The sequence below is a fragment of the Taudactylus pleione genome, unplaced genomic scaffold (genome assembly GCF_031769625.1).
Source record: "Taudactylus pleione unplaced genomic scaffold, aTauple2 ptg001161l, whole genome shotgun sequence".
NCBI lineage: Eukaryota > Metazoa > Chordata > Amphibia > Anura > Myobatrachidae > Taudactylus > Taudactylus pleione.
The window spans coordinates 304,364-331,833 of NW_028285562.1; the positions used below are offsets into that span (position 1 = coordinate 304,364).

Sequence of the window (27,470 nt, forward strand, 5' to 3'; positions counted from 1 at the left end):
CCTCTCGCCTAGCTCCCATTTACAGTATTAGTTCCATGCATCCAAGATCCAACATGTAGAGAATCTAAAATGTTACCTGGAAAATAATGAATGCATTAGAATCATGGTTAACTGCACAATGAGAAAGTGGCACTTGCCCTCTTTAAAAATGTCCGCATGCCCTATGCAGTCTCCAAGACAACCATCTCCCGGCTCCAGCTCGATGCCCATTCTTCTCCACAGAAAGGGAGCACGCAGCAGCGCGGTGACGTCACGATAGAGAAGCCGCGCCGGCAGTATATAAAGCGGAGGGGGAGGGGAGGACGGGTTAGTTGGGTAGACTCAGAGGTGGCGGCGGAGCATCTGGAAGAGTTGGCCGCAGGAGGTGCGGAGACCGGTCCTCAGGTAGTGACCGGGGGACGGGTGGCAGCCGGGGATCCCCGCCAGGGGCACCCCCGTGTGTTCCCGGACAGGTGGGGGAGGCTGCTGGGCAGGCATTGAATGAAGTGGGCGGGGCGTGGGAGGCGCAGAGGGGACAAAGGGGCCCGATAGCAGCGAGGGCTCGGAGCTGGAGGTATTGAGGTGCGGGGGCAGTGCCACAGATGTGAGCTGGCAGGTGGGGAAGCAGCATCCTCAGCTGGAGGGAACAGCCTGAGAGCACAGCATGGGGGGGGGGTGAGAGCCCAGAGGCTGTCAAGGCTGGGGTATCCTTGTGTCTTGTGTGGGTACCGGAGGAGGATGGTGGCTGGGGTGTATGGGGATAATGGTGGCTGTGGTGTATGGGGTTACAGGGGCAGATGGTGGCTGGTGTTTATGGGGGTTACAGGGGGGGATGTTAGAGTATTTGGGGGAACATGGTAAGTATGTAGTGTATGAGGGCACAGTGGAGGATTGAGTTTGTGGGTACTGGGAGAGAATTGTGGATGTGGGCACAAGTGGATGGTGGAGTATATGGGTTCAGGGTCTGATTAAGAGTACAGAGAGAACAGGGTGGTGGGCTATGGGGTGTAGATGAAATGTATGGGGTTGGAAGTACAGTGAGAAAAAAGGCGGTGGGGCTGCAGGTGTAGGATGGAAAAGTATATTAGTGTGAGGTATCAATGTGGCTGGGAGTACAGTATGAGAAAAGTTCAAGTGGGTGTGGAGGATGGGGTACTTGGTGACTATATGGGGTTGGGTGTATTGGTTCAGGGTCTGAATGGTGTCGGGAGTACATTGAGAGCAAAGGGTGGTGGGCTATGTGGTGTAGATGAAATCTATTCTGTTGTGTGACAGAACGGTAGAATCTGCAGTATGAGGGGGACAGGTGTGTATTTGGGGACATTTGTGTATGAAGATTGCATGCTTGGCACATGGCAAATCTATTACTGCATTGCAATCACAGAAGGTGAGAATTTTGGTATGTTTCTGTCCATGGGGGCAGAGGTGCTATAAGAAACTTTGATATTATGGGCATAGGGTGGCATAAGTTTGGCTGTGTACCTATGGGCACGGTGGTTCCAGTGTGCCATGTGCCTGTTGGCACAGCGTAGTTCAAATGTTTGGTGTGTCCGTGGGTAAAGAGTAGCATGCCTGCAGCTGTGGCATAAGTGTACTTCGTGCCTGTGGGCACAGGGTGGTGTAAATGTCCTGGGCACAAGTATTTGGCATGCTTCTGGGCACATAGTGGGACAATTGTGTGGTGTACTGGTAGCCGTTCACTTTTGTAAGCGAGCCTCTGAGTTTCTACCTGCCTAATATGTATATACAGCATTACTTTCAGGGCACAGGTGTTGTAATCAGACTGGTCGCTTCTATTGACGGGGATTAAGTGTTTATTTTAAATGCACAATGTATTTTATGTGACATAAGTATAATATTGTGTTTTGTGCATTGACAATATTTAAGGTGCGAGTTGCTATTTTCTCTTGAAATTCGCATAGCAAATTAATTTTGCAATCCACTTAGCAACTCTCACTGAATCAGTCTTGCGTTCCATTCGCACCTACCTAAGGGTGAGAGATGGAAAGGAAAATCTATATATTTAAGTTTAAAATGTCGGGACACTGTGCTGAACCCCTTGGATGCCTCCTCCAATAACTATTTAGGCAGTTGGAAGTTTCCAATTAGCTTAATTGGTCCAATAATTACATGTCATTTTTTGGGGGTAAAAAAAAAATTGTGCTCAAATTACCCCAAAATCTACTTTTTTTTTTTTTTTTTTTGTTAGTTTAGGTACCCCAAATTTAATTTTTTTATCACTTGTTTGCAATTTTTCAAGGTGCCCTCAAGTACCCCTAAATCACCTTTTTTTTCCTACTTTTTTTTGCATTTTTTTGTTTAATTCGTTTAAGATTAAACAAAAAAAAGTTTTTTTTCTAATCATTTTCTTGCATTTAAAAAAAAAAAAAAAAAAAACACCTCAGCCTTTTGACACCGTTTGATACCTACAGTATACCTCCTCATGCCCACAAACCTCTATAGGGCCCAGCTAATGAAATTATCCATTTTGGGTGGTCCAAGATGGTCTCCCCACTTTTTCATGCATCTCTCTCAAATCTCATTTGGCATTCAATTCGCACCCCTCCTCTGCGAGTAGTGCGAATGGGTGTGATATGTATTACCGCCGGCCGCATGGCGAAGGGCCGACAGAGGAGGAAATCCTGATCATCCCTAGGTAAGTATAAAATAACCTATTTTTCAACCTAACCCTCCTTTAGGGTGCCTAACCCTAACCTCCCCCCTCTAAGTGCCTAAACTTAACCCCCCCTTCCCCACTGCCTAAACTTAAGTCTCCTGGGGGGGTGCCTAACCCTAACATCCCGGGGGGGGGTGCCTAACCCTAAGTCCCCCCCCGGGAGCCCTAAGCCTAACCCAACGCCCCCCTCCCCCCCACGGCAGTCCGCTGCGGCGCCCGGCATCCGCTCGATTGGGAGGCCGGACTCCCGACGTCGGTCAAATGACAGGCGTCTACATTTAGACGCCTGTCATTCGTCCCTAGTCGGGATTACAGTGTCTGAAAGCCGGCGGTCGGCATTTAGACTGTCTGCTTCCGGACTACATGCCGTGCGAATAGGGATTTTTAATTGGATTGGAGAATTCTCGGGAGCTCGCTTCGATGCGAAGTCTGCGAGTTTCAAAAAACATACTCGCAATTCGCACCTAATTGGATTGACCCCTTAGGTTAAAATTCACTATTGTTCAGTAGGAGGTGAAATAGTTTAGATTTAGTGAATTCACTTGTATTCATTAATATTTAATGGAGATGAGGCTGGACAGCCCCTTTTATTGTATATTGACAAGTATACCTTTGGGTATTTAAAAATGCAAAACTAGCTTTCCATACCTTAATCATTAACCTGCCCAATTTTTATAGACTGTTGGACATTTATTTTGCTATACTCGCAGTGCACATGTACAATGTTTTAGATCGTTTGGTATTTGCATTGAAACTTGAAAGTCTCTGCAGTGGTTCCATTTATTTGTTTTCCATTAAGCCTGTTTTTCATTAAACCCAGCTATGCTGGACCTCCTATTGTCAAGTGATGTCTGTTTACATTTGTCTGAAGTACAGTGAAGACTTTTTGTAGCAGAAAATAAGTATTAGTAGATTTGATTTATAATTGTAGGGGATGAGTGTGTGGACAAGCCCGATACTTGGACAGCGAATTGTACCTGTTACTAGTCATTGTTACGTGACCTAGGAAATGGTCACAAGTTGCTGTTTCTGTGTGAGTTTTTGACCCATGCTAATTGGTTACACATAGGGATCACTTATTTCTGTGTATGGTCAAATTATGGCTCCTGTAACCAAAAGATTGATGTCTGTTTTTTGTTTTTTTGCAATTTTCTAAGTGACATGAATCTTGGACAACTATTGGCCGATTGGCCCAAAATGGCAACACTTTCCTCCATGAATGTCCCATACAAACTGGATCTCTGTCTGTTTTGAGATCGAGTCAACTATTACTTTTCAGCAAATGTTGGGCACGTGTGAGTGTTGGCCAAGCAAGAGTTTGCAGGATGGTGCAGTACTTTTAGCTGCTTTCACCAGACAATGTGACTCTTTAAATATTGCACCCTCTGATTGTCACAATGTGCACTATGGTATCCCAAGCTGGCATTTGAATTGGCATTTGCAGCTTAGAACCCAGCCTGGAATGGTGATCATTGCACTGTGGTGGAGTACAAGATTCGGCCTCCTGATGAGAAAGTAAAAGGAGGACTCGCTGTTTGCACTCATCATGACTACTGTTCTGCTTATGATGGCCCTGCACGCTTAAGCCAATGTGGGAACTTCAAAGTAATTTTCCACCCTAAACTGAACATTCTGTTAATCTGTCCTTGCTCCCTCCACTTAAAAACAGAAGCTAGCTTATATCCTGCCTGTGTTAAGCTGGCCACACATCTAAAGATTATCTGTCCAACCAGCCAACTAGTTGATTGGTTGGAATGAAAGCAAATGACAATAAGCAATTTGCTCCCAAACGCTGGAAAATGGACCAAAACTGTTGTTTGAACAAATAGTTTAGATCACACATTTAACAAACTTGTCTGAACGAACATTTTCATCTGTTTTCTGGCCTTTAGTAGCAAATTGCTGATCATCAGTTACTCCCATACCTTACCAGATTTTCATTCCAACCAATCAACAAGTTGGCTGGTTGGATGTAAGTTGTTCTAGTGTGTGGCCAGCTTTAGGCATTGGTGGGAAACTCCTCACTCTTGCTAATGCTGACTTTGTATAGTCGAAAACTCCCCCCATCCACAGAAGTCATTGGTGAATTCTGTGCCCTCTGCTGCATATATTTGTTTAATTCCAAATTGCAGAATATATTTACAGAGAAGGCTGCTGTTCCCGATGAGCTTCTAGTTGGCATTTATAAGATGTCTGTTGTGACTGTAGATGGTGCCTCAATCTAACAGTGTATGATGTCGTATAGTATGACCATGGTGATGGTACCTGGGCTAACACATGGTGCGAGCACCGAATGGCAGGATCTTCTAGTTTTGTTAACTCTCAAATCTGACTAATGCAGCTGCATGGCAGTAGGAACAAGATGCTATGGGGAATGGTGTGTTGGCACTTTCTACAATAGGGGTGTATTGTTAGGTGACAGGTACTTTCCAAACCATGGTTCTAACTAGTGTTCATTCTAGCACCCTGCACCTATCACAACCCATGCAGTTCCTTTTTCCTGCCTGGGGTGTCGCTCTCTGCTTTGGTGCTTCTAGTACACACTGCTGATGCAACAAACTTTTGATATACAGACCAGCGTGTGCTAGAAGCATCAGAATAGATGACGACACCCCAGGCAAGCAAGAAGAATTGCATGGGTTGTCAGGTGCAGGGTGCTAGAATGATCACTACCTAACCATATATAGTCTGTCCCATTGATCTCTTAGCAATCCTTTTGGTTAGTACCGTCTTGTATACCAATTACTCCTCTAATCGCAGTGTACAGCTAGCATAAGCCATATAAAAAAAAAACTGCAGTAAAACTGCCTCTTCCTATATCATAAATGCATTATTTCCATTAGTTGTTGGTAGATGCTCATGTGATCATACATAACCAAGATGGCAGCTTCATGGTATCACAATCTGTTCCGCGAGCACAGTAGGCATGCTCCTGCCAGTTGATGGGCCATAAGCACTCTTATTACTCATACTGCCCAACAAGATTGCTAACGTCATACTATTGTATGTCCAGATGTGTAGTGTGTTAGCTGCTCTATGAATTGAAACCTTCACTTCCAACCAGTGGTGTTGACCAATTTGTTGTTGGAAAAGATTTAGGTGTGATGCACTTTATTCCTCAGTGATGTCACTAGTTCCTGGTAAATTGATGTGCTGTATCTAGCTCTAGCCATCAGCTGTCCTAATGGGTTGCAGAGTTAAGCCATAGACCTATTTTGGGAAACCTGTGTTGACCGGTTCTGGTTGACTTGATAAATTTTTAGCTAAGTAGCATCTGTGAAATGGTGGCTGTGTAAGTTGACCTGATTAAGAGTCCGGGTTTAGCGGACAGACTGTTTGTGGTCGGGGGTCCCAGACAGGACTGCGGGGTCCAGCGGTATACCAGGAAGTGTTTAGCATTCAGCATGATGGAGATGTTAAATGTCTGTGCTCTCCCTTGTGTGTAGAACTGCTGTTCTCCGCTGTGCGTCTGCCAGGGCCTCGATAAAAAACATCAATAATTAATGCACTTCGCCTTTGAAGCTGCTCTTATGTCTTTTCTCCCTCGCTACCTTTATTTTATTTTTTTTCCATCTGGGAAACAGCAGCTCGTCCCAGAAACGCCCGGTTCTCTCCTAGAGAACAGACTGTGTGCTTCATCTCTCTTCTTAATTCCATTTATTTAGTGTGGTGCCTGTCCTGGCCTTATAATGAACACAATCAAGACATCAAAGGGGAAATATTTTCCCGTTACAAGCTCACGAAGGCATTAATCAGCATCTTCTCTTTTAATCAAATCTCCCAATGCTATTAAAAACCAGCTTTAGGAAACCATCCCCACTTTGGTGCCTGTTGAAGGGCAGATAACAAGCTGTAGATCTGAGCACCGATAGCGTGTTACTCCCCATGTATTCCATGACGGCCAATGTAAATGTTCGTTTTCTTCTATTCCCTTAATACCATATCTAGGGCAATGCCTTCATTTATTTTTAATGTAATTCCTCTTTAAATCTATTAAAGAGAGCTTGTCACCTGCACACGGTGGGATGCAAAGTGGCATAAATAGTTACTAGCACCCTCTACAGCTGGGAGGGTCATAGTGTCTCAATGGGTGACTAGGGTATATTCATTTGCACAATTACTAGTGATCATATTGCATGAACCTACATACAGAGAAATACTGGCCTCTATTTTATGTAGGGTATAAAGCTGGTCAAACTCTGGGAGTTAGATGGCCAGTGCAAAGAGAGTAGCTGCTGGTACCAAATTTGGTAGGAGATTTATCAAACCCTCGAAGGAGGACAATTGGAGGTGTTCCTCATAGCATCCAATCAGATTCCAGCTATCCTTTAAGAGAATGTATTGGATAAATGATAGCTACAATCTGGTCGCTATGGGCAACGCCTACACTTGTCCTCTTTAGAAGATTTAAAAAAAAAATCTTCCTTTTAACCAATTCTCTGTCTTTCAGTGGATTTGCTTTTAGATACATCTGGGGCATTAATGAGGTTCTTGAATGTTCGCACTAAATGTCTCTGTGACCTGGTTTATAGTTTTAGTATAACTCTACCATAAAGTGATGGTTTGTGTGTAGGTAGTGCAATCCCCATTAAGTAGTACCACTTCCTATCTGTCAGGTGTAACTAATCATACCCTTATAAGTGAATGCTGTTTATCTCTACTTTCATCCTAGGGGGGACGTTGACACATAGGCAAAGGACAGTGCGGGTCTGCTTGATGGAACCACCGAAAGTTGGGTGGAGGTGTAAATATGCCTGTTTTCAGGCGTATCTTTTGCACCTGCTACATGCTGGGTGGAGGTGCGCACTTAACAGTGGGGAACCAAGCCTATGGATAGGGGGCAGGCTTGCTGCAAGATGCGTACAACTCTACATACTGGCAAACATACATATTTTTTTGTGCACACAATACAGGAGTGCACACACCGAATTTCCATCCAGCTTCACAGGCCCTGGTTGGGTATATAAAATAGTGTCAGATTTCTTGCATTGTAACAGTTATGGCGCGTGTGGACGAGTAGTGACAGTCCTGTATTACTGTTCAAGTAGAGTTCTTTCTTCACGTATGAGCGATTTATAGTGGGCAGGTACTAATGGGGAAGTTGCTGGCCTAATGCTGTGGTTATGTGGTGTCTCCTTGGCTTGGATGTGGTCGCAGAGATCACGGAATTGGTTTGTACAGGAACTTGCTGGTTTCTGATGGGTTACTCTGATCACTTCTGCACAAAAATTAACAGCAGCTTCTGTAGTAGTTTTTATAGGGGGTGTGTAACCTTAAGTAATGTCCAGTGTGTGTGTGTGTGTGTATATATATTAGTATATACACACACACACACACACTGCCATTTTATGCCGTTTTACTAAAGAGTGCTGTGAATCCTTTTAAGTTCAGGTGACATTGCCGAGGCATGAAGCACTGTGCTATTCATTGATGTCACTGGCACTGAGGCAGCATCGCAATAGAAGTTAGTTTCGCACACAATGGTACAGATGCCATCACGCGGGCAAGAGGTATGGTTATAGCTGTAACAATTCCTCAAATGGTGTATTGATATAGCGATCCACATTTTCTACATGCGTAGATATTTGCAAGGGCTTTTCCCTGTGACAGTCTGTTCCAAGTCGGGCAGTGGTGCCTTTGCTATTACATAGAATCCTTATGGGTATAGGACCATTTATCGCAGATTTTACTCTTCGTATTTTAACACAGTGCAATATGTATACTGAAGAATAAAGGTAGAATACAGCTTTTATGTAACTAGGGTGTTTTTTATCCTATTAATATGAATGCCTATGTAATGGTGTATTTTACATACTGCATGTAACTTATTTCTTCTGCACCACACAGCTAGACCTTGATTGAACATCCTCCTCGAAGCAATGTCCACCCCAGATCCGCCTATGGGGGGGACCCCTAGGCCTGTCCCTTCCCCAGGGCCAGGCCCTTCTCCTGGTGCTATGTTGGGGCCTAGTCCTGGACCATCCCCTGGATCAGCACACAGCATGATGGGACCAAGCCCTGGACCACCTATACCCCCTCAAGGACCTGCTGGATATCCTCCTGAAAGCATGCACCAGATGCACAAGGTCAGTCTCTGGTGTGGAGGTCATGATCAGGAAATGTCGCTCATACATGTATGTAGTCATTAGCTGCTGGAGAAGGACTTTCCAGACACCTATAGGCAATAAGACCTCTATGGTAAATGCTCACATTCTACTTTACAGAGCAGCTTTCTGCACTTTTTTTGTACGGTTAGTTCCGGTGTCTTCATTATGATCACATAGCTTTGCTGTGGCATTTGCATATGTATGGGGCCTTCTGTTCATGAACAGACTTGTGCTTGTTTCCTCTTCTCAGCCAATGGAATCCATGCATGAGAAATCCATGCCAGAAGACCCACGTTACAACCAGATGAAAGGAATGGGCATGAGGCCAGGTGGTCACTCTGGAATGGGACCTCCACCAAGTCCGATGGACCAGCACTCTCAAGGTATATTAGCCTGTCCTGCTGTGAATCTGTTGCTGGCAGTCTCCTGCAGCGAAGTCTTACCCCCTTACTGACAATAATATGCTTGGGGTGCACTGGGGTAAAATATGAATATTTACCAGAATTAAGAAGAAATACAAACAATGGGATGGGGATGCGTATATAGTGAGGTTTAAATGCCGTTGCCCTGCTGATCAGTGTTAGGATGGCTATGGTCTGCTTTCCATATAGAGACCTCTAACTAAACAGTTGTATACATTGGTAGAATTGGGGCATACTGTATGTTCTATTTGAAAGGTTGAGAACAGTTACAATTTGTTTGGGTTCTCTCTTAGGTTACCCCTCACCTCTGGGAAGCTCAGAACATGTACCAAGCCCTGTGCCTTCTAATGGCCCACCACCAGGACCGCCGCTGCCCTCTGGGTCAGGAGGGGTGAACATGGAGAACGCCGACCCTCAGCAACAGCAGACAAGCCGCAGCCCAACCCCCTTCAACCAGAATCAGCTGCACCAGTTGCGGGCACAGATAATGGCTTACAAAATGTTGGCCAGGGGTCAGCCGTTACCTGATCACTTGCAGATGGCTGTGCAAGGCAAGAGGCCCATGCCAGGCATGCAGCAACAGATGCCAACTCTACCTCCACCTGCAGCTTCCGGCACCGGTCCTATACCCGCCTCAGGACCAGTGCCACCCAGCTACAACAGACCTCATGGTGAGAATTCAGTTCAGTAGTAATGTAGTATCCCCTTTTGTCCTCTTGTGTTTGTGAGCTACAAAGCGATCTGTCAGAATTGTGTTTATAGCGGACGCATGTGGCTTTCATAGACATCCCTTCTAGTTTTATTTTTTATACTACTTAATGATACTTGTGCTTTATAACCCCCTGCACTGTATTATGGACTTTGCATCTGAAAAACCAATGTCACCTTCATAATGTAGGAATGGCGGGACCTGCCATGCCTCCCCCAGGACCATCAGGAGCTCCTCCTGGAATGCCAGGCCATCCCCCCGGAGCACCCCCAAAACCCTGGCCGGAAGGTAAGCCTTTGTCTGCATGGTACCCCACTGTTTAGTACGAAGGATGTTTGAGAGGAAACAGAACTGGTCTATAGATTAATTACTGAGTGAGCTTTGTTAATCCTAACATATGCTTATCCAATATGCACAGGAGCTGACCAAACCAGGATGTATGCACCATGTAGGCAAAGGGAAGTAACATTTACTGTGCTCGGTTCATTCAGAACCTTTCTGTCTTGCTGTAGGTCCCATGGCCAACGCTGCTGCTCCAGCCACAGCACCTCAGAAGCTGATTCCTCCACAGCCAACTGGTCGCCCTTCACCTGCACCTCCTGCCGTTCCACCTGCTGCTTCTCCTGTCATGCCACCCCAGACACAGTCCCCGGGTCAGCCAGCCCAGCCCCCTCCTATGGTGCAATATCATTCCAAGGCCAACCGTATCACTCCTATCCAGAAACCCCGGGGCCTGGACCCAGTCGAAGTGCTGCAGGAACGGGAATATCGGTGAGTACCTTTCTGCCGGCTTTGTGTTGCCCCATGAAATGGTAATCTGTTTTATTGTTACGCGCTATGATGGTCATCTGTCAATCATAAATCTCTGTACGGCTTTAACCTGAATGCCAAATCTGTAAGGAACAAGTAAGAAAGTGGGAGATTTAATCTGTTGAAGCCCATATTAGTTAAAATTAGGGATGTGCAGGCTCGGATAGGTTCGAGTTTGCACGCCTAGTTCAGATTTTTCCCTCCAAAAAAACGGAACTCAGAAAGAGGCAAAACGTCATCTTGCATGTACAAACATCATCATTCCTGGAGGGAAAAATCTGAACTCGGCGTGCAAACTCGAACCTATCCGAGCCTGCACATCCCTAGTTAAAATCCAATCTTCTCTTTGTCTATATAAGGAGAGCTTTATTCTTACCATAAGGCATCAAAAAAATATAACTGCATAACAACAGATTTAAATAAAGAAAAACTTGATTAGGATTTCCTTTTCAATATTGCATATTCATTTGATGTAACCATTCATATTGGTGGAATGTTTGCATTCTCTTACAGACTCCAAGCACGCATTTCACACAGGATCCAGGAACTGGAAAACCTCCCGGGCTCTTTAGCTGGTGACCTTAGGACCAAAGCTACAATAGAGTTAAAAGCTCTGAGGCTTTTAAACTTTCAAAGACAGGTGGGCACTTGAGCTGGGATTTATATGTACTTTTAAATAGTTTGGTTGTAACCTAGGGCATTTGGATTGCTCCGATGATAGTCGTTCCATGTTTTTACTGTTATCTCCAGCTCCGACAGGAAGTGGTGGTCTGTATGAGGAGGGACACAGCCCTGGAAACTGCGCTAAATTCCAAAGCTTACAAACGCAGCAAACGCCAATCCCTGCGCGAGGCGCGAATCACAGAGAAGCTGGAGAAGCAGCAGAAGATTGAGCAGGAGCGCAAGAGACGGCAGAAACACCAGGTGAGGATAGAATGTGAGAAACACCCAGGGAAACGTATTGAGCGTTAAATTCAAGGTGGCTCCTCTCCTCCTATGACTACAGAGAGCCGTTCCCCATGTCTGTGTCTGTGCTGATTTCTTTTCTGACGCTTACACAGTTCTTCACTTTCTACGCAGGAGTATCTGAACAGCATTCTGCAGCACGCCAAGGATTTCAAGGAATTCCACCGCTCTGTAACAGGGAAGATTCAGAAGCTGACCAAGGCTGTGGCCACGTATCATGCTAACACCGAGCGGGAGCAGAAGAAGGAGAATGAGAGGATTGAGAAAGAGAGAATGCGCAGACTGATGGTAAGATCGCTGCCGCCATTTGCTTGCTCAGCAGTTGTGACTGGCTTGCCATGAGATGTACTTTGGCCATTGTTGAGGAGTAAAGTGGTGTACACACCATTGCAGAAGGTAGACTGCGGGCTAAGGGCCTGATTCAGAGGCGCTCGCTCTGAATCAGGGCGGGCGCTGGGTTTTTTTAGTTGCGGCCTCCTGGCCGCTCGCATAGCTGTGGGTGACCACCCACGGCGTTTGCGAGCGGCCAGGATGATGGTCGCGACCATCGGGCTTGCGACGAGACCCTTGTGGGTAGGCTCTCGTGGCCGCAAGCCCCAGAGAGCTTCTGGCTCTAATAGAGCCGGAAGCTCTCTCACTGACACCACTGGTGATGTCAGTGGGGCCACCCACAAATGGCAGGCGTTCGCTTGGGAACGCCTCAGTTTGTGAAGCCACCCCCCGGCCGCGCCTACAAAACTGGGCGAGATGTCGATCAACATCGACAGCCGCCCCTTTTGTAGTGAGCCACGGAGCGAGTGCTTTTTCCGCTCGCTCCGGGGCTCGCACACGCACTGGGCCACCATCGATCCGCTTGCGAGCGGGTCTGAATCAGGCCCTAAGTTCCAGTACGGGAGGTCAGGTGATTGCATGAAAATTCCACCTAGTCTTCTACAGTTTACAACGACTTATAACCTGACCAGGTCAATAATTTAATTGCTCTTGTAACATTGTATATTTTACTTAAGATATGGCAGTAGGCAACTGAGTGTTTGCAGGTAGTACTTTGCTAGGCGTTTCCAGTTGCCTGGGTACACCCCATTTTCCCCCAACACACACCACATGCTCAAATCACAACCTCCAATACACTTCCTGGAGACCAGCTATGAAATGTGCAGTGCCCTGAAATACATTAAAACCATATTTCTGCCCAATAGATTGAAAAATATTGGCAATGGATGCCAGCCTTAGGGTGGGGGCTGTTGCTCTTTGGTCTTGTTTACAGGATCTTGACTCCAGAGAAGTCAAAGCTTCTCTATACATGTGCTGGAGTTTAGCCCACCCTTGCAGAGTCTCTATCCGCTGACCAGAGTGCTGAAATCGACTATCAAGATAAAGTTACACAATGCCATGCCTGTGGCTTGCTAAAATCGCCAAGGGGCACCACTTGGTTCTGTCCCTTTGCCGATTTTGTTTGTAAAATAGTTCTTCCCAGGCAGCCAGTGGTGGTTCCACTCTTCTCCAGTGTCCCCCTTAGGACTCGGAGTAATGGAAAACAAGTACAGAAATCCCCTTTTTGTTTTATTAGTAGCATCTTTATGAAACTTGTTTGAGCGAACGAGATTTCATATACGTGCACTAGGCAGTGATCATTCCACTGACCTGAAGTGTAACTGACCACCTTCCACAGTGCTTTTAACTGAGGTCTGCTTTCCTTTCAGGCAGAGGATGAGGAGGGCTACAGGAAGCTGATTGACCAGAAGAAAGACAAGCGCTTGGCCTACCTCCTGCAGCAGACGGACGAGTATGTAGCCAACCTGACTGAGCTGGTGAGGCAACACAAAGCAGCGCAGGTACTGAAGGAAAAGAAGAGAAGGAAAAAGAAAAAGGTAAGTTTAACAGATGTCTTGTGTTGACATAAGTAGAGATATGTGCAGAAACCTTTCATGAAGGGTTTTTTATATTTATTTTATTATCTTTTTTCTCTGTGCGATTGTACATTTCAGATGCAAGAAAGCACAGAAGGTCAGCAGCCAGCACTTGGACCAGATGGAGAGGTAAGACTAAGAAAAATTTACTGGCTAGTGGTCTGAAGGAGGTAATGATAGATGGGTGGATGCCCCTAGAGACCCAATGTGCAGTTTGTGCCTCCAGCCACAAGATGGCATAAATCTGTCTGATCCTTGCTCTACGGGGTGTTTGATAAGTTAGAGTGGTTTTCAAGGGGTCCTTGGTCTGTGTGATATACAAACCTTTTTTCCCTTTCCTCCTTTACAGCCTCTGGACGAGACTAGCCAGATGAGCGACCTTCCAGTAAAAGTTATCCACGTGGAGAGCGGGAAAATCTTACTCGGTGCAGATGCTCCAAAAGCCGGGCAGTTGGAAACCTGGCTGGAGATGAATCCAGGGTATGTTCAGGGGTGCGGAAGGGAAGAATATGATCCCCTTGCTTCTCCGACCTTGAGTTTCTTACTGGAGCCTTGTTCTCCAACCATACAGCCGGTTAGCTCTCTCAAACCAGTATGGCCATTAACTACTGGTTTCTTGGAGGTCATGTGCAACTATAGAGTGCTTTACTAACCACCTAAACCCTTACTGGCTAGAATCTTCCGTTGTAGACTCTATTCAAATGCACGCAATAGATGTCGTCTCTGGTTGTGTTGCTTTGGAAAGATGGCCTGTTGATATTGAATACAATTTAATTAGCGTTGATTCCTCCTTTGTACCTTCCTTCTCCTGCCATATGCTTGCTCAGTTCCCTGTTTAAAATAGACTGGAAAGCCAGTAACTGTCCCTTCCACCCCATCTTCCATAATGGTGATTGTTCTAACTGCTCAGAAGATTGCTTTCAGTAGTGCTGAGATGCTCTCACGCGCGCTGACTGCAGGGTCATTTGCCGGCCACATTATACGATTACACTACCGCAGACACCAGACTATTCCTAGATCTGGTCAGCAGTCGGACAGGAGAAACTTCTCCCTGGATACGTGTAGCAGCAATGCTGACCTTTCTTAGCTGCAGAAGCTTGTTTGAATTTGTACGCACTCTAGAAAATCCTTCTTTCTCATCTTATGTAGGTATGAAGTTGCTCCCAGGTCAGACAGCGAGGAGAGCGGATCAGAGGAGGAGGAGGAGGTGAGATCATTGCCATGACACAGGTCCTATGTAAACTCATGAACACATCTGCAGTGCATGGCTTCTATGTTTGTATTCCTTTGCGTCGCTGATCTGCAATTGGTCTGTGTGTGTGACCTTACGTAAGGCTCATGATGGCTGTTCTGGCATACTTGATTCTACTTCTTGCTGTTTCTGGATGTTTAGCCTCTGGCCCCAGGCATCCATGTAGCTGTGTCCTGTGCCTTACCTTCCTCCCAGGAAGAGCCGGAGGAACAGTCTGTGCCTTCCGTCGCCCCCGTTACAGCAGTGGATGAGAAGAAAATTCCTGATCCGGACAGTGATGAAGTCTCAGAGGTTTACGCTCGGGAGATTATCGAGTGAGTATTTCTGGAGAACCCCTTGCCAACCTCTGCTAAAGGGATTGGTCACTTTTGGGGGAATCGCTATGATTTACCTTCAGACAGGCGTCTAAATCTAGATGCCTGTCATTTTACCGACACCGGGAGACTGGCGCCCGGGCATCCCGATCAAAGGGATGCCGGGCGCGGACAGCCGAGGGGGGGGGGTTAGGTTTAGGGCTCCCGAGGTGGACTTGGGGTTAGGCACCCCCTTCCCCGGGGGAAACAGCAGCTGCCCAACATGGTTGTAATCCCGACAGCGGCTGCCCGACATGGGTGAAAATCCCGATCGTCCCTAAGTATAGATTAACCTAATTCCCTCCCCTAACCCTCTTAGGAATCCCGACAGCGGCTGCCCGACATGGGTGAAAATCCTGATCGTCCCTAAGTATAGATTAACCTATTTCCCTCCCCTAACCCTCCTTTAGGGGTGTCTAACCCTAACCTTCCCCCCAGTGCCTAAACAAGATTTAGATTTAGACGCCTGTCATTTAACCCTCGCCGGGATAAAGCAGTCAGGAAGCCGGCTGTCGGGATTAGGTCTACCGGCTTAACGATGGCATACCCTTTTGGGCAACCAGTCCTCTTTGCCATCTCTTCCCCCACGACTGTAGTTAGAAACAGGCTAGCACTGTGTGTGTGTGGTGTGGTGTGTGGGGTCCTACTGAGTAAGGATCTCTTGTGTAACCTACAAGAAAGTGATGTCTTATGTGTTGTGATTTGTGAACGTGGCTGTTTCTGTTCCCAGGAGCGCCAGGCAAGACGTGGATGATGAGTACAGCATATCGCAGGCTGAAGCGGGGCTGCGCTCTTACTATGCCGTGGCACATGCCGTAACTGAGAGAGTGGACAAGCAATCCACACTGCTGGTGAATGGTTTCCTGAAACAGTACCAGGTGAGGAAGTCCAGACACATAGTGAATGGATGTGTACTGGAATAGAACAGATTACCAGTGCCGCCAGGTGATCATTCCAAATTTATTGGAAGCGGTGGTGGTAGCTACGTAAACTGGTGATCATGCCACAGAGGTGCTGTAGATGTATGTGCGAGTAGCGCTGCCTGCATGGTGCCCCATACCTCACGCTACAACTTTATTGTTCTCAGGTCAAGGGCTTGGAGTGGCTGGTCTCTCTGTACAATAATAACCTGAATGGAATCCTCGCTGATGAAATGGGTCTGGGGAAGACTATTCAGACCATTGCTCTGATTACATACCTCATGGAACACAAGCGCATTAATGGGCCCTTCCTCATCATAGTGCCACTGTCGTAAGTAACCCTGTACAACGTTTGCTTCTGTCTACATTCCCTGAGCCGTGCTTTAGGAAGAGGACCTTTCTCAGTTCTCACTGTGTAGGTGGAAAGGACATCTAAATCCACACTAAAGGGTCAGGTCAATTGGGGGCAATGCCCGCAATGTGCCATTGGAATTCTGACAACTACACCCTATATCGTGTGTTTTATTTTGCACACTTAGAGGAGTCTACTGAAATACATGATTTAGGGTCTTCCAGAAGTGTGGCATAGGGTGCTAAATCACGGGCATTGCCGCTAATTTAAGCGCCCCCCCCCCTCCCACCCCAGGAAGTCTCATTCCCCAGGGAAACACTACTACTTCCCATCTGCATCTGCCCTTATCAACTGTTGGCTTCAATATATATCAAAATGTAGCATATTGGTGTATTTTGTTTAATACCCTTACCTGTTTTTACTTTGCCAGGACACTGTCCAACTGGGTATACGAGTTCGATAAGTGGGGACCATCAGTGGTGAAGGTCTCGTACAAGGTAAATCAGACCTAGAGATGTTACTTACATATTTTGTTTTCTTAGTATTTTGTGGGGCACATATTTAAAGGGTTTAATTTTTTATCTTTTTCTGTTGAACTATAATCATTGTTCAAATTTAAACCACAATAGACCACTTTTATCTCCTTCTTTCCCAGGGGTCTCCTGCTGCTCGCCGTGGTTTTGTCCCACAGCTTCGTAGTGGAAAATTTAATGTTCTCCTCACAACATATGAATACATCATCAAGGACAAGCACATTCTGGCCAAGGTAACGTTTCCTTATGGATCCTCCGGTGACTTAGCGTTGGTCTGATGTCTTGTCTTCATCGTTTGGGGGGAGATGTGTCAACCCTTGGCGATTGATAGTGGAGCAGTTGCACAAAGCAACCAATTGGCTTCTAATGTGGTTCTAAATAAATGACAGAAGCTGATTGTTTGATAAAGTGGAGACGTTGTCCAAGGCTTGGTAGTTTTCCTTGACGTCTTTTCCTCATCTCCAGATCCGTTGGAAATATATGATTGTAGATGAAGGTCACCGCATGAAGAACCACCACTGCAAGCTGACACAGGTTCTCAACACTCACTACGTCGCCCCACGCCGCCTGCTACTCACCGGGACACCACTGCAAAACAAGCTGCCAGAGCTGTGGGCTCTTCTGAACTTCCTGCTCCCGACCATCTTCAAGAGCTGCAGCACCTTTGAGCAGTGGTTCAATGCTCCTTTTGCTATGACTGGAGAGAAGGTATGGGACTGATAGTCTTCTGTGAGTAATGTGGATCCTGTAGATCAAGGAATTTTTAGGCAGTTTTTACATTCCAATAGCGTTCTTTCTCCCTGGGTCAAGAAAAGGTCTTGTGCCGTGTGCGGATAGGTAATGGGTACCGCTAAGTGTTCAAATGATCACATTGGAGAGATCATTGTAACCCGGATTATAACCAGCCATCCCATTCTGGTCATCCAAGGCTTCCTCCACTTGATGTATTCATAGTCTGCGTCATGGTGGACTGGTACTTCCTGACCCATTTCATTTAATTGAACAGATCTGGTGAATACTTTGTGTCAACATTATGGCAATTATCGGATAATTGCACTATTTGGCAAATTCAAAGGTCATTGATCGGTTGGTGTTTTGTTATTTAGTAGACTTATAGATGGTGTAGACCACTGGTAGCCAAACCTGGTCCTCGAGAGGGCTGGCTGCCCCTGGTACCAAACACTGATTTTCGTTTGTTGTAGTCTTACGGAATGGGCCAATGATTGTAGGTGCTGGGAAGATAGTCACAGTCTCTTGTCTTCCAGGTGGACTTAAACGAGGAGGAAACGATCCTGATTATTCGCCGTCTCCATAAAGTCCTACGCCCCTTCTTGCTGAGGAGACTTAAGAAGGAAGTGGAAGCTCAGTTGCCAGAGAAGGTAACAAATTTAATAATTTCTACTAAAGTGAAGTATAAATTAGAGGTAAAATGACCTCCTAAAGCTGCATGCTTTAGGAGGAGCATAAAATAGGTAACGGGACAGAGACTAGAACAATGACATTCTATTATTTATTATGTAATGCCTTTATTGACAGTAGCACAATTTCAGCTAGGGGAATATTATTAGCTCTATATTTTCTGATTGTGCTTTGATGTAGATTTATTGTAGTCAAACAGAATTAAGTGTTAGTGCACTGAAACAAATCAAAATGATGGCTGGGTGTCCGTCAAAGGTGACACGACTGTAAACGAAAGCGATAGAAGGACCAGGCACTCTCCATGTCTTAAATCGGTGTACAAGTATCCGGTTTGCAGGTGAACCCCTGCTACCTGGATGTCTGCAGGCTACTGTCACATGATCATTTTTATGGGAGCTTATAGCCGCTTTATCACAAGTGGCTGCACTGGTTACGAATTGGCGTTTGGCTTCCTTCTGTGTGATGGGCATTCTTATGAAGTATGTGCCACTTTGGGAGACTGATCATGTATTTCTTGTTTTAGGTGGAATATGTGATCAAATGTGACATGTCTGCACTACAAAGGGTCCTGTATAGGCACATGCAGGCCAAAGGCGTTCTCCTTACAGACGGTTCAGAGAAGGACAAAAAGGTAAGCTAAACCCGTCTATCGCCCTTTCCCTGCAGTTACCTTCTTCGGGACCGATGAGATGGGTAATATTGGAATGTGACTCTTCCTTCCGCAGGGTAAAGGCGGTACAAAGACGCTCATGAACACTATTATGCAGCTAAGGAAGATCTGCAACCACCCATACATGTTCCAACACATAGAGGTGAGCTGACTTACCTGCTTTGTGGCTTTTGTAGGGCTTAGATGTATGTCTTACCAATTATACAAGGTGATCCTTTGGCCAGTAATTTGCATTGTAAAAGTACATATCATACTTGTGACTGCAGCTAAAACAAAATGCAACGTAAAAGTGCTGCAAATTTTTAAGACCAAATTGGAACCTGGGCTGCTCCATTTTCAGAACTTGGCCTATACACTCACAGAACTTGTGGCATTGCGGAGAGACTGCAGCCTTATCTGTTCCTTGAACGTGTGGCTTCATGTGGATGTTGGAGATACGACTGTTTACTGATTGTGTGGCTTTACAGCGGGGCTCAACAAATCCCGGTCGCCATGGCGACTAAGATTTACGTCCTGGCAACTAGGTTTTATAAGACCCAGGTTCTAATAAAAAAATAAAAAAAACACTGCACTTCTCCCAAAGTGGTTACAGGAGTAGGCGAGGAGTAAGTACCCACCGCTGAAACGGATGTTGCAAGCTTCACACGCGCTGCGTCTGGATCCTCAACTTGGGTCCTCCTAATGTGCTCATAGTGTCGAAAATGAAGCAGCCGGGTGCAGACAAAACAGTGAAGGCAACCAGACTGATTCTCTCCTTTTGTGTTCTTGCCATGGTTGGTGTACTAATCTCTTAAGTTTCTTTTCAAGAGAAGCTGTACTGTGGCATGCTATAAATTTGGGGCATACTGTATGGCATAATATCAATTGGGGCCTTATGGTGTCATAATATCAATTTGGGCCCTATGGTATGTCATATCAGTTTGGAGCATAGTGTGGAATATTTTGACTTGGAGGCCAGTATGGGTATGTGGTAAAAGCTGATGTCCCTTTTAGAGGCATGTGTGGTGGTCTGGTGGCATGTGGGGCTCTGAGGGTGCATATGTGGTGAGTTTTATACAGGTTTTCATATATTTTGGTCAGACAATGGTCTGGTTCCTAGATTTGTACAAAAATGTGTCAAGCCCTGAGTTACTGGGACAATTGTGCCTATACGTTCTGAACTTGTGTTACATAGACATGTGGCAGTCTGTTGCTTTACTGACACTGGCTTTAAGGGGACATGGCAACCTGTCCAGTTACTGTATCCTACTGAGATTGTGCGGCACCGATGACTCAAGTTCCTGTGAATTGATATCCTGCATTCTAATGAATAATGAGCAAGTATGCATCTAATAAGGTCAAGGTCTTGCTGGTTAGAGTCCAGTGTATTCTAATAATGACGTTGTCCCCATTGCTAAGCCTTTTTTGTGGATGAGTTTAATTTGAATCATGGACTAAAAGTCATGTGATGTGGTTCTAAAGACACTTATTGTGACTTATTTATACAGGAATCCTTCTCCGAGCACCTGGGTTTCACAGGAGGCATTGTACAGGGGTGAGTATTTCCCGAAGGCTCCATTGACCATATATGATGGAGTCTCTCGCTATATGATGCTATGTGTGATGAGGGGGCCATGGCTCTGTGCGCTCTACCAGTTGACCCTTGTCTATCATCATAGGCAGGACCTTTACCGGGCCTCTGGAAAGTTTGAGGTACTCGACCGGATCCTCCCTAAGTTACGAGCCACCAACCACAAGGTTCTGCTCTTCTGTCAGATGACCACACTCATGACCATCATGGAGGACTATTTTGCTTACCGTGGCTTTAAATACCTCAGATTAGATGGTACGTTGACTTCTAGGTTAAACCAAAAGGATTTCTAAGTGTCATACCCTTGATTAATAGTGCTACATGTACAAATATGCTTCAGCCAATCAGGTGTCTGCTGTACAAACTGCCCTAAAGAATGACTCTTGCATTGTTTCTAGCGAAGACTTGCGCTATATATATATAGCGCATTTTCACACTCATACAAAACCTGATGACTGGGCACTGCACAGGACATGTTCTGTACATGTGCAGAATTGGTTTTGCAAGATCCCTCGCAGTGCCCCTGAAGCTGCAGCCTGATTGACAGCTTGGGGCAGGAGGCAGTGTTCTCAAAAATGAGTGCGTGTTGTCCCATTTTCTGAGTGCTGAGGCCAGTGTCTGCGTCTATCGACAGACTTACTGGCCTTGGCAGCGCAGGTGAGTTGGACAACTCAGATGGCCAATGCTGCAGGCATTGCGGTCAATGGTTGCAATGTTGATCCAATCCTGCATCTCCGGATGCAGGCATTGGAACTGAGATGTTGGCTGAAGATGTGACGTCTCCTGCAGCATTAGTATATGTGCACACAGCAACTGTGTGCATAGCGTACATATCTGAATCAGCTAATAAGCTGTTAATAAGCCTAAGTATGTTACCAAAGAGCACAACACTTCTGGCAAGCCTGGTGGAATGTTTCATTTTTTTTTCTTTCCACAGGGACCACAAAAGCAGAAGACCGTGGTATGTTACTGAAGACCTTCAATGAGCCAACATCTCAATACTTCATCTTCTTGCTCAGCACTCGTGCTGGAGGCTTGGGTCTTAATCTGCAGTCTGCAGACACGGTTATCATATTCGATAGTGACTGGAACCCACATCAGGTAAAAAACAAAAGGAAATACCTTATTTGCTGGGAGTTTCCTGAAAGTGTCCCGTTTGCCCCCATTTTTTCAGCTATACCAACATTCCAACTTTTAAATCTCTAGTGACTTTTAAGACCATTACTGAGGCATGAGGTGCCGAGTATGCCCAGTAGTATTACTGGTTCCTAATGAGCGAATATTGGTTCCCCGCTTCAAAATGGCCGCATGGGTAGGCGACTGATAGACAATAAAGTCTTATGTCACCAATTTAATTATCGAAGCAATGTTAAGTCTGTTCTCTACATCTGTGCAGGATTTACAGGCTCAGGACCGCGCTCATCGTATCGGACAGCAGAATGAGGTGCGCGTCCTGCGTTTGTGCACCGTGAACAGCGTGGAGGAGAAAATCCTGGCGGCAGCAAAGTACAAGCTGAACGTAGACCAGAAGGTCATCCAGGCTGGGATGTTTGACCAGAAATCTTCCAGCCATGAGAGGAAAGCGTTCCTGCAAGCGATTCTGGAGCACGAGGAACAAGATGAGGTGAGGATCTCCTTGCACCTAAATGTCCAACAGCGGCATTTATAAATGCCAGTGGGGGGGGGTGCTTTTACTTGTCCTAGGGCAAGGATATAACTTTCTGCTTGCTATATCTATAGAACATGACATCCAGCGTTAACGATCCCACCTTCGCTCCGCAGGAGGAAGATGAGGTGCCTGATGATGAAACGGTGAATCAGATGATTGCAAGGCATGAGGAGGAATTTGATTTATTCATGGTAAGTAGCACTTCTGGACTTATTCACCTGACTTAATGCAAAGTCTAATCTAATGCAGTTTCTATTTGTGTTAAGAATATGTAATAAAGATTTGATAACGTTTCCTGTCAGAAGATCCTTTATTTGTGTCTTGAATGTCCCCCAATAAAAGACGGATTAAAATAATGACGTGATACACTTTACAGATATTTCAGTCTAGCAACAAAATGGTAGTAAGTCAATCGGACCCCAAAACCCAGAATGCCTTTTACGATGTGCCTGTTGGCTTAGTCTGTTGTGGAACTTTATATAAAGCCAGCAGAGTCCGCAGCACTTTGCTATTGGAGGCACAGCATTAAAATAATTCTAGGTGTAACAGAGATGAGTGCCCTGTTTACAGTCAGTCAGAAAATAGGTGTTCGATACATGAGGTAACGTGATACACATTGTGTTTTGGCCCTGTACTTTGTATAGGAAAGTGTTAAATGCAGGTGTATGAAGTGGTCACATGCAGTGCTGATTGAATGTTAGGTTGAGTATGGCATGCCAATAAATGTGTAATCTGTGTACAGTTGATGATCAGTTAGGATAACCTAGGGGTGTTAAGGTGGTTCAGGATTTATAGATTTTCCTTAAGTGATTTATTTATTTTTGGTAATGTTTTAAGGGACAGGATGATGTTTAGTTATGTAGGGAGGATATTACTTGGTGAGAACCTCTAACCTGGCATAGGTTTTAATAGGTTTCAACCTGGATTTCTGGTTTTAATGTCACAATATGGTGCATCAAAAAATGGCAGCACCTTCGTACCCTTCTTTTTATTTCCTGTATTATATACCTCAGACGCGTGTTGACAAAATAAATAAGAGTCTGATTGTCTCGGCTGTGTCTCTGAAATTGCCAAGAATGTGCAATCCATAGGGCATCTTCAAAATGCCTAGGCTCTAGATCAGAGGTCTTCAACCTTGGCCCTCCAGCTGCTGTGGAACTACACATCCCAGCATGCACTACCACCTTTTTGATATAACAGCATGCTAAAACTACGGCAGTGCATGCTGAGATGTGTAGTTCCACAGCAGCTGGAGGGCCAAGGTTGAAGACCCCCTGCTCTAGATGCAGGGGTACATTGAACTGGTTGCATATCAGTGGCTGCTAAAAGCAGAAAGTTTGAAAAGACAGATGATTGAGATCAATGACTTCTTCTGTGGCAACAGGTTGAGGATATTGCGGAACAAAGGTGGGGGAAAAACAAATTCAGTCTTGTGGGGGTATATTTGCTAATGTGCCGGCTTATAGAAGTGGAAGTGTTGCCCACAGCAACCAAGCTACTTGATATTTATCTGGAATGTAGTTTAAATCCAGGCGGTTGGGATGCCGGGGCTTAGACTACTCACTGTAAGTATAGGGCTTAAGGGATGGGGAGTGTTAGGTTTAGGCTGAAAGGGGGGTTAGGTTTATGGGTGGGGTTAGGGGAAGAGTTCGGATATAGATACCTGTCAGCAAGTATCCTAACGGTGTCGGGATGACGCATATGGATTCTGACCGCCAGGATCCTGTACCAATCCATTTATCTAGCACCTTCTAGAAGATAATCGCTTTAACCTGGTTGGGCAACATTTCCTCTTCTATAAACGTGCACTTTAGTAAATATACCGTTTAGAGGAGTTCCTGGGAAAATTGTTATGTTAGGGGTAATAGAGGGAATACAGTATACTTTTATAATGCTTTGAGAATAAGACCAATGACTAAGGAACATCAACAAAAGGAGGTGATGATAAATTGGCAAATGACACTGTCCACGGCAGCAAGATTGTGAATGATTCATGTAGCAGATTGTTGCTGGTGGTTTTCATATGCTCAGTGCTTAATACTAATTTCCTATCATTTTGTATGTAAACCACAGTTATGTACTTAGACTGGTGTTGCCTTCTAAACAAAAAATTTATTCAGATGTGTTGGTTATGTAATCTGTTCCCCTCTTGAATAACTTTTGGGGTGTATTTAGGACAAATCTACACATTGGATTCTAATTGCATCTCTGCAATTCTTCCAAATGCAATGGTTAACTACATGTACACATCCCCCAGTCAACTGTTATGCCTTGGTTTTAGCCTAAGTCATTGCATACCAAAAGGTATTTTGTGCTTAGATGCCTCCCAAAATGATGAAAGTGTGGATGCAATTACCTCTCGCAAATGTCTTGTTCTTCTTTCTTTCCAGCGAATGGATCTTGACAGACGGAGAGAAGAAGCCCGCAATCCCAAGCGCAAACCACGACTGATGGAAGAGGACGAGCTCCCATCATGGATCATTAAAGATGACGCTGAGGTTGAGCGTCTGACCTGTGAGGAAGAGGAGGAGAAGATGTTTGGACGGGGCTCCCGTAACCGGAAGGAAGTGGACTACAGCGACTCTCTGACAGAGAAGCAGTGGTTGAAGGTGTGTACAGGGCTGCTGTTATTTAGGGGACTGTCATAACATGCTGGAGTTTACGCTCGAGCCTGCTGTATGTGGTCTATACATTAATACCGACGTTCTTTCTCTGCAGGCCATCGAGGAGGGTACACTGGAGGAGATTGAGGAGGAGGTACGTCAAAAGAAGACAACCCGCAAGAGGAAACGAGATGTGGATCCAGGACTGTGTACCCCAACCACAAGCACGCGAAATAGGGAGAGGGAGGATGACGGCAAGAAGAAGAAAAGAGGAAGACCTCCAGCAGAAAAACTCTCCCCCAATCCTCCAAATCTTACCAAGAAAATGAAGAAAATTGTAGATGCGGTCATCAAATATAAGGACAGGTAAGGACGGGCAAAAGTACTCTTAAGATCGTTAAAGATACTTCAGAAAGGGAAAGCATTAAAGGTCCGCGCCCCCATTCTCTTTAGTGGCAGTGGACGACAGCTGAGCGAGGTTTTCATTCAACTTCCATCCCGTAAAGAACTCCCAGAGTATTACGAGCTAATTCGCAAACCGGTGGACTTCAGAAAGATCAAGGTAAGCAGAAGAGTTGCAGGTGGCATCCTACGGAAGGGGATGTGATTTAGTTTGTCGAGTCTCTGAGCTGACTGTTTGTCTCTCTAGGAGAGGATCCGGAATCACAAGTATCGCAGTCTAAATGACCTAGAGAAAGACGTTATGCTGCTTTGTCAGAATGCTCAGACCTTCAATCTAGAGGGGTCTTTGGTGAGTGACTCTTAACTGGCCCCAGGACTTCCACATAGGGCTGTCATCTAATCTACGGTTTTTCCTTCCCAACTCTTTTCTGCCCATTGTGTTTTGCCGAGGTTTTACCGATGCAGCTCAATGCTATAAGCTTTGTTCCTACTATTATATATTCTAGATCTTTCCTGTTGGATAGAAACTCAGTAAACAAAGATTGTCTGTTTGGTTTTCCAGATATACGAAGACTCTATTGTGTTACAGTCCGTCTTTACCAGTGTTAGGCAGAAGATTGAGAAGGAGGAGGAGAGTGAGGGAGATGAAACCGAAGAAGAAGAGGAGATGGAGGAGGAGTGCTCAGAATCCGAATGTGAGTCTCCAGAGCTTAATGATTGAGGGGTGTGACCCTAATATTCCAGGGGTCTACACATGCAACTGCTATGCCCGGGATCCTGTGCTCGCTAACTTTGAGTTAATTTTCCTGTACACGTCAGACTACCGGTCAGTACTCTCATTGGAGCACACTGCAGCCAGCCAGTCACCTTTCCATAGATAGGGTAATATCTTTTTATATCCGCCAAACACCTTTTATAATTAGCCATACCTGATTTACCAAAGACTCACCCCTGTTGTACGTTCTCACAGCCAGCCAGTTGGGAGACGAGATGGAGCGCATGACTCTTTGATGCAATGTGTATTGGTAGGTTTTATATAATGCAGATCCCTGACGACCCTCTCGCCAATCGTCCTGTCTTCTATCTCGCAGCTCGCTCGGTCAAGGTGAAAATTAAACTGGGTCGGAAGGAGAAGATGCAGGATCGTATGAAGGGGCGTAGGCGCACCAGCCGAGGATGCAGGGCAAAGCCGGTGGTCAGCGATGACGATAGTGAGGAGGACCAGGAGGAGGCAAGTTCACCTACTTGAGTATTGACCCCAACACAATGCAGGTGGTAGCTTTGTAGCCTATAGCTGTATTCATGAAATGTAGCTTGTCTATCCGCCAGAGCCTAGTGACATCACCTAGTGAGTGGGTAGGCTATTTGCCCTCTGTGTAGCTGCATCCATCATCTGTTGGACACGGCACACTTTAAATGCAAGCAGAAATGTGCACCAGACTGCCACCTGCTGGTAGAATCTAGTAGCGAACTGAAATTCAGTAGAATTGTGGCTCGAATATGCCTAAAATTTTATAACTGGCTTCATTTAATTCTTCACACTGGTAGCTGTTTATGGCTTTAAATACTAACATCATTTTGTTTTTTCTTTGGGCAGGAGCGCTCAGGTAGCGGCACTGAAGACGACTGAGATACTTCCTGGACATTCCAATAATCACCATGTCTCATTCCACCCCCTCCCCTCCCCCCCCCCCCCAACCCACAATCCCTTTTTTTTCCGTAGGACGCTAACGGGTAGCCTGAAATGTAGTGTACAGAAGAAATTCTTCCATATTTATATAAATGAGGAGTTCTAGGGACGTTACCGCCTATAGCATCTTCTAAAAGCATTAACTATCTGGCCGAACCACTAGGCCTCTCAGGATAGGTTCAAAGGATTATGACTTTTGATTATATATAAATATTTTTTTTATTATGGCAGTACTGTTTGAGTTACAGTATGGGGATCGCTGTAGTGTCAGCCGTGGATGCATGCAGTTAGCAATCCACTCATTAGTACTGTATTTTACAAAAAAAAAAACAGGTCAAAATAAGCCGTGTTCCCGCTGTAACGCCGCACAGGGCAGGGGCTGGCGGTGGTAGCTGTATGTATGTGTGTCAGTGTCACTGGATTTCAAGCGGTTATAAATTAAAACAAGATGAGATACCTC

At 45.5% G+C, this 27,470-nt stretch overlaps 1 protein-coding gene across 4 annotated transcripts; it reads left to right on the forward strand.

Annotated features, from left to right (window-relative positions):
• The first annotated feature begins 283 nt into the window (after positions 1–283).
• SMARCA4 (SWI/SNF related BAF chromatin remodeling complex subunit ATPase 4) lies at positions 284–27,470 on the forward strand. 4 transcript variants are annotated; one of them, XM_088462178.1, is made up of 34 exons: positions 284–384; positions 8,504–8,742; positions 9,014–9,146; positions 9,479–9,856; positions 10,084–10,182; positions 10,407–10,665; positions 11,218–11,344; positions 11,455–11,628; positions 11,785–11,958; positions 13,371–13,538; positions 13,656–13,706; positions 13,927–14,057; positions 14,727–14,784; positions 14,971–15,143; positions 15,913–16,060; positions 16,270–16,433; positions 16,885–16,951; positions 17,110–17,220; positions 17,453–17,695; positions 18,253–18,366; positions 18,930–19,037; positions 19,132–19,218; positions 20,564–20,610; positions 20,735–20,901; positions 21,584–21,747; positions 22,043–22,270; positions 22,387–22,506; positions 24,706–24,924; positions 25,034–25,284; positions 25,372–25,480; positions 25,568–25,669; positions 25,883–26,015; positions 26,412–26,551; positions 26,918–27,470. In XM_088462178.1, exons 2-34 carry the CDS (start codon positions 8,536–8,538, stop codon positions 26,948–26,950), a joined length of 4,887 nt encoding a protein of 1,628 aa, XP_088318304.1. In that variant the 5' UTR covers positions 284–384; positions 8,504–8,535; the 3' UTR covers positions 26,951–27,470. The 4 variants fall into 4 exon arrangements, with proteins under 4 accessions (XP_088318304.1, XP_088318305.1, XP_088318306.1 ...); XM_088462179.1 differs by having other exon boundaries at positions 22,429–22,506; XM_088462180.1 differs by having other exon boundaries at positions 15,025–15,143.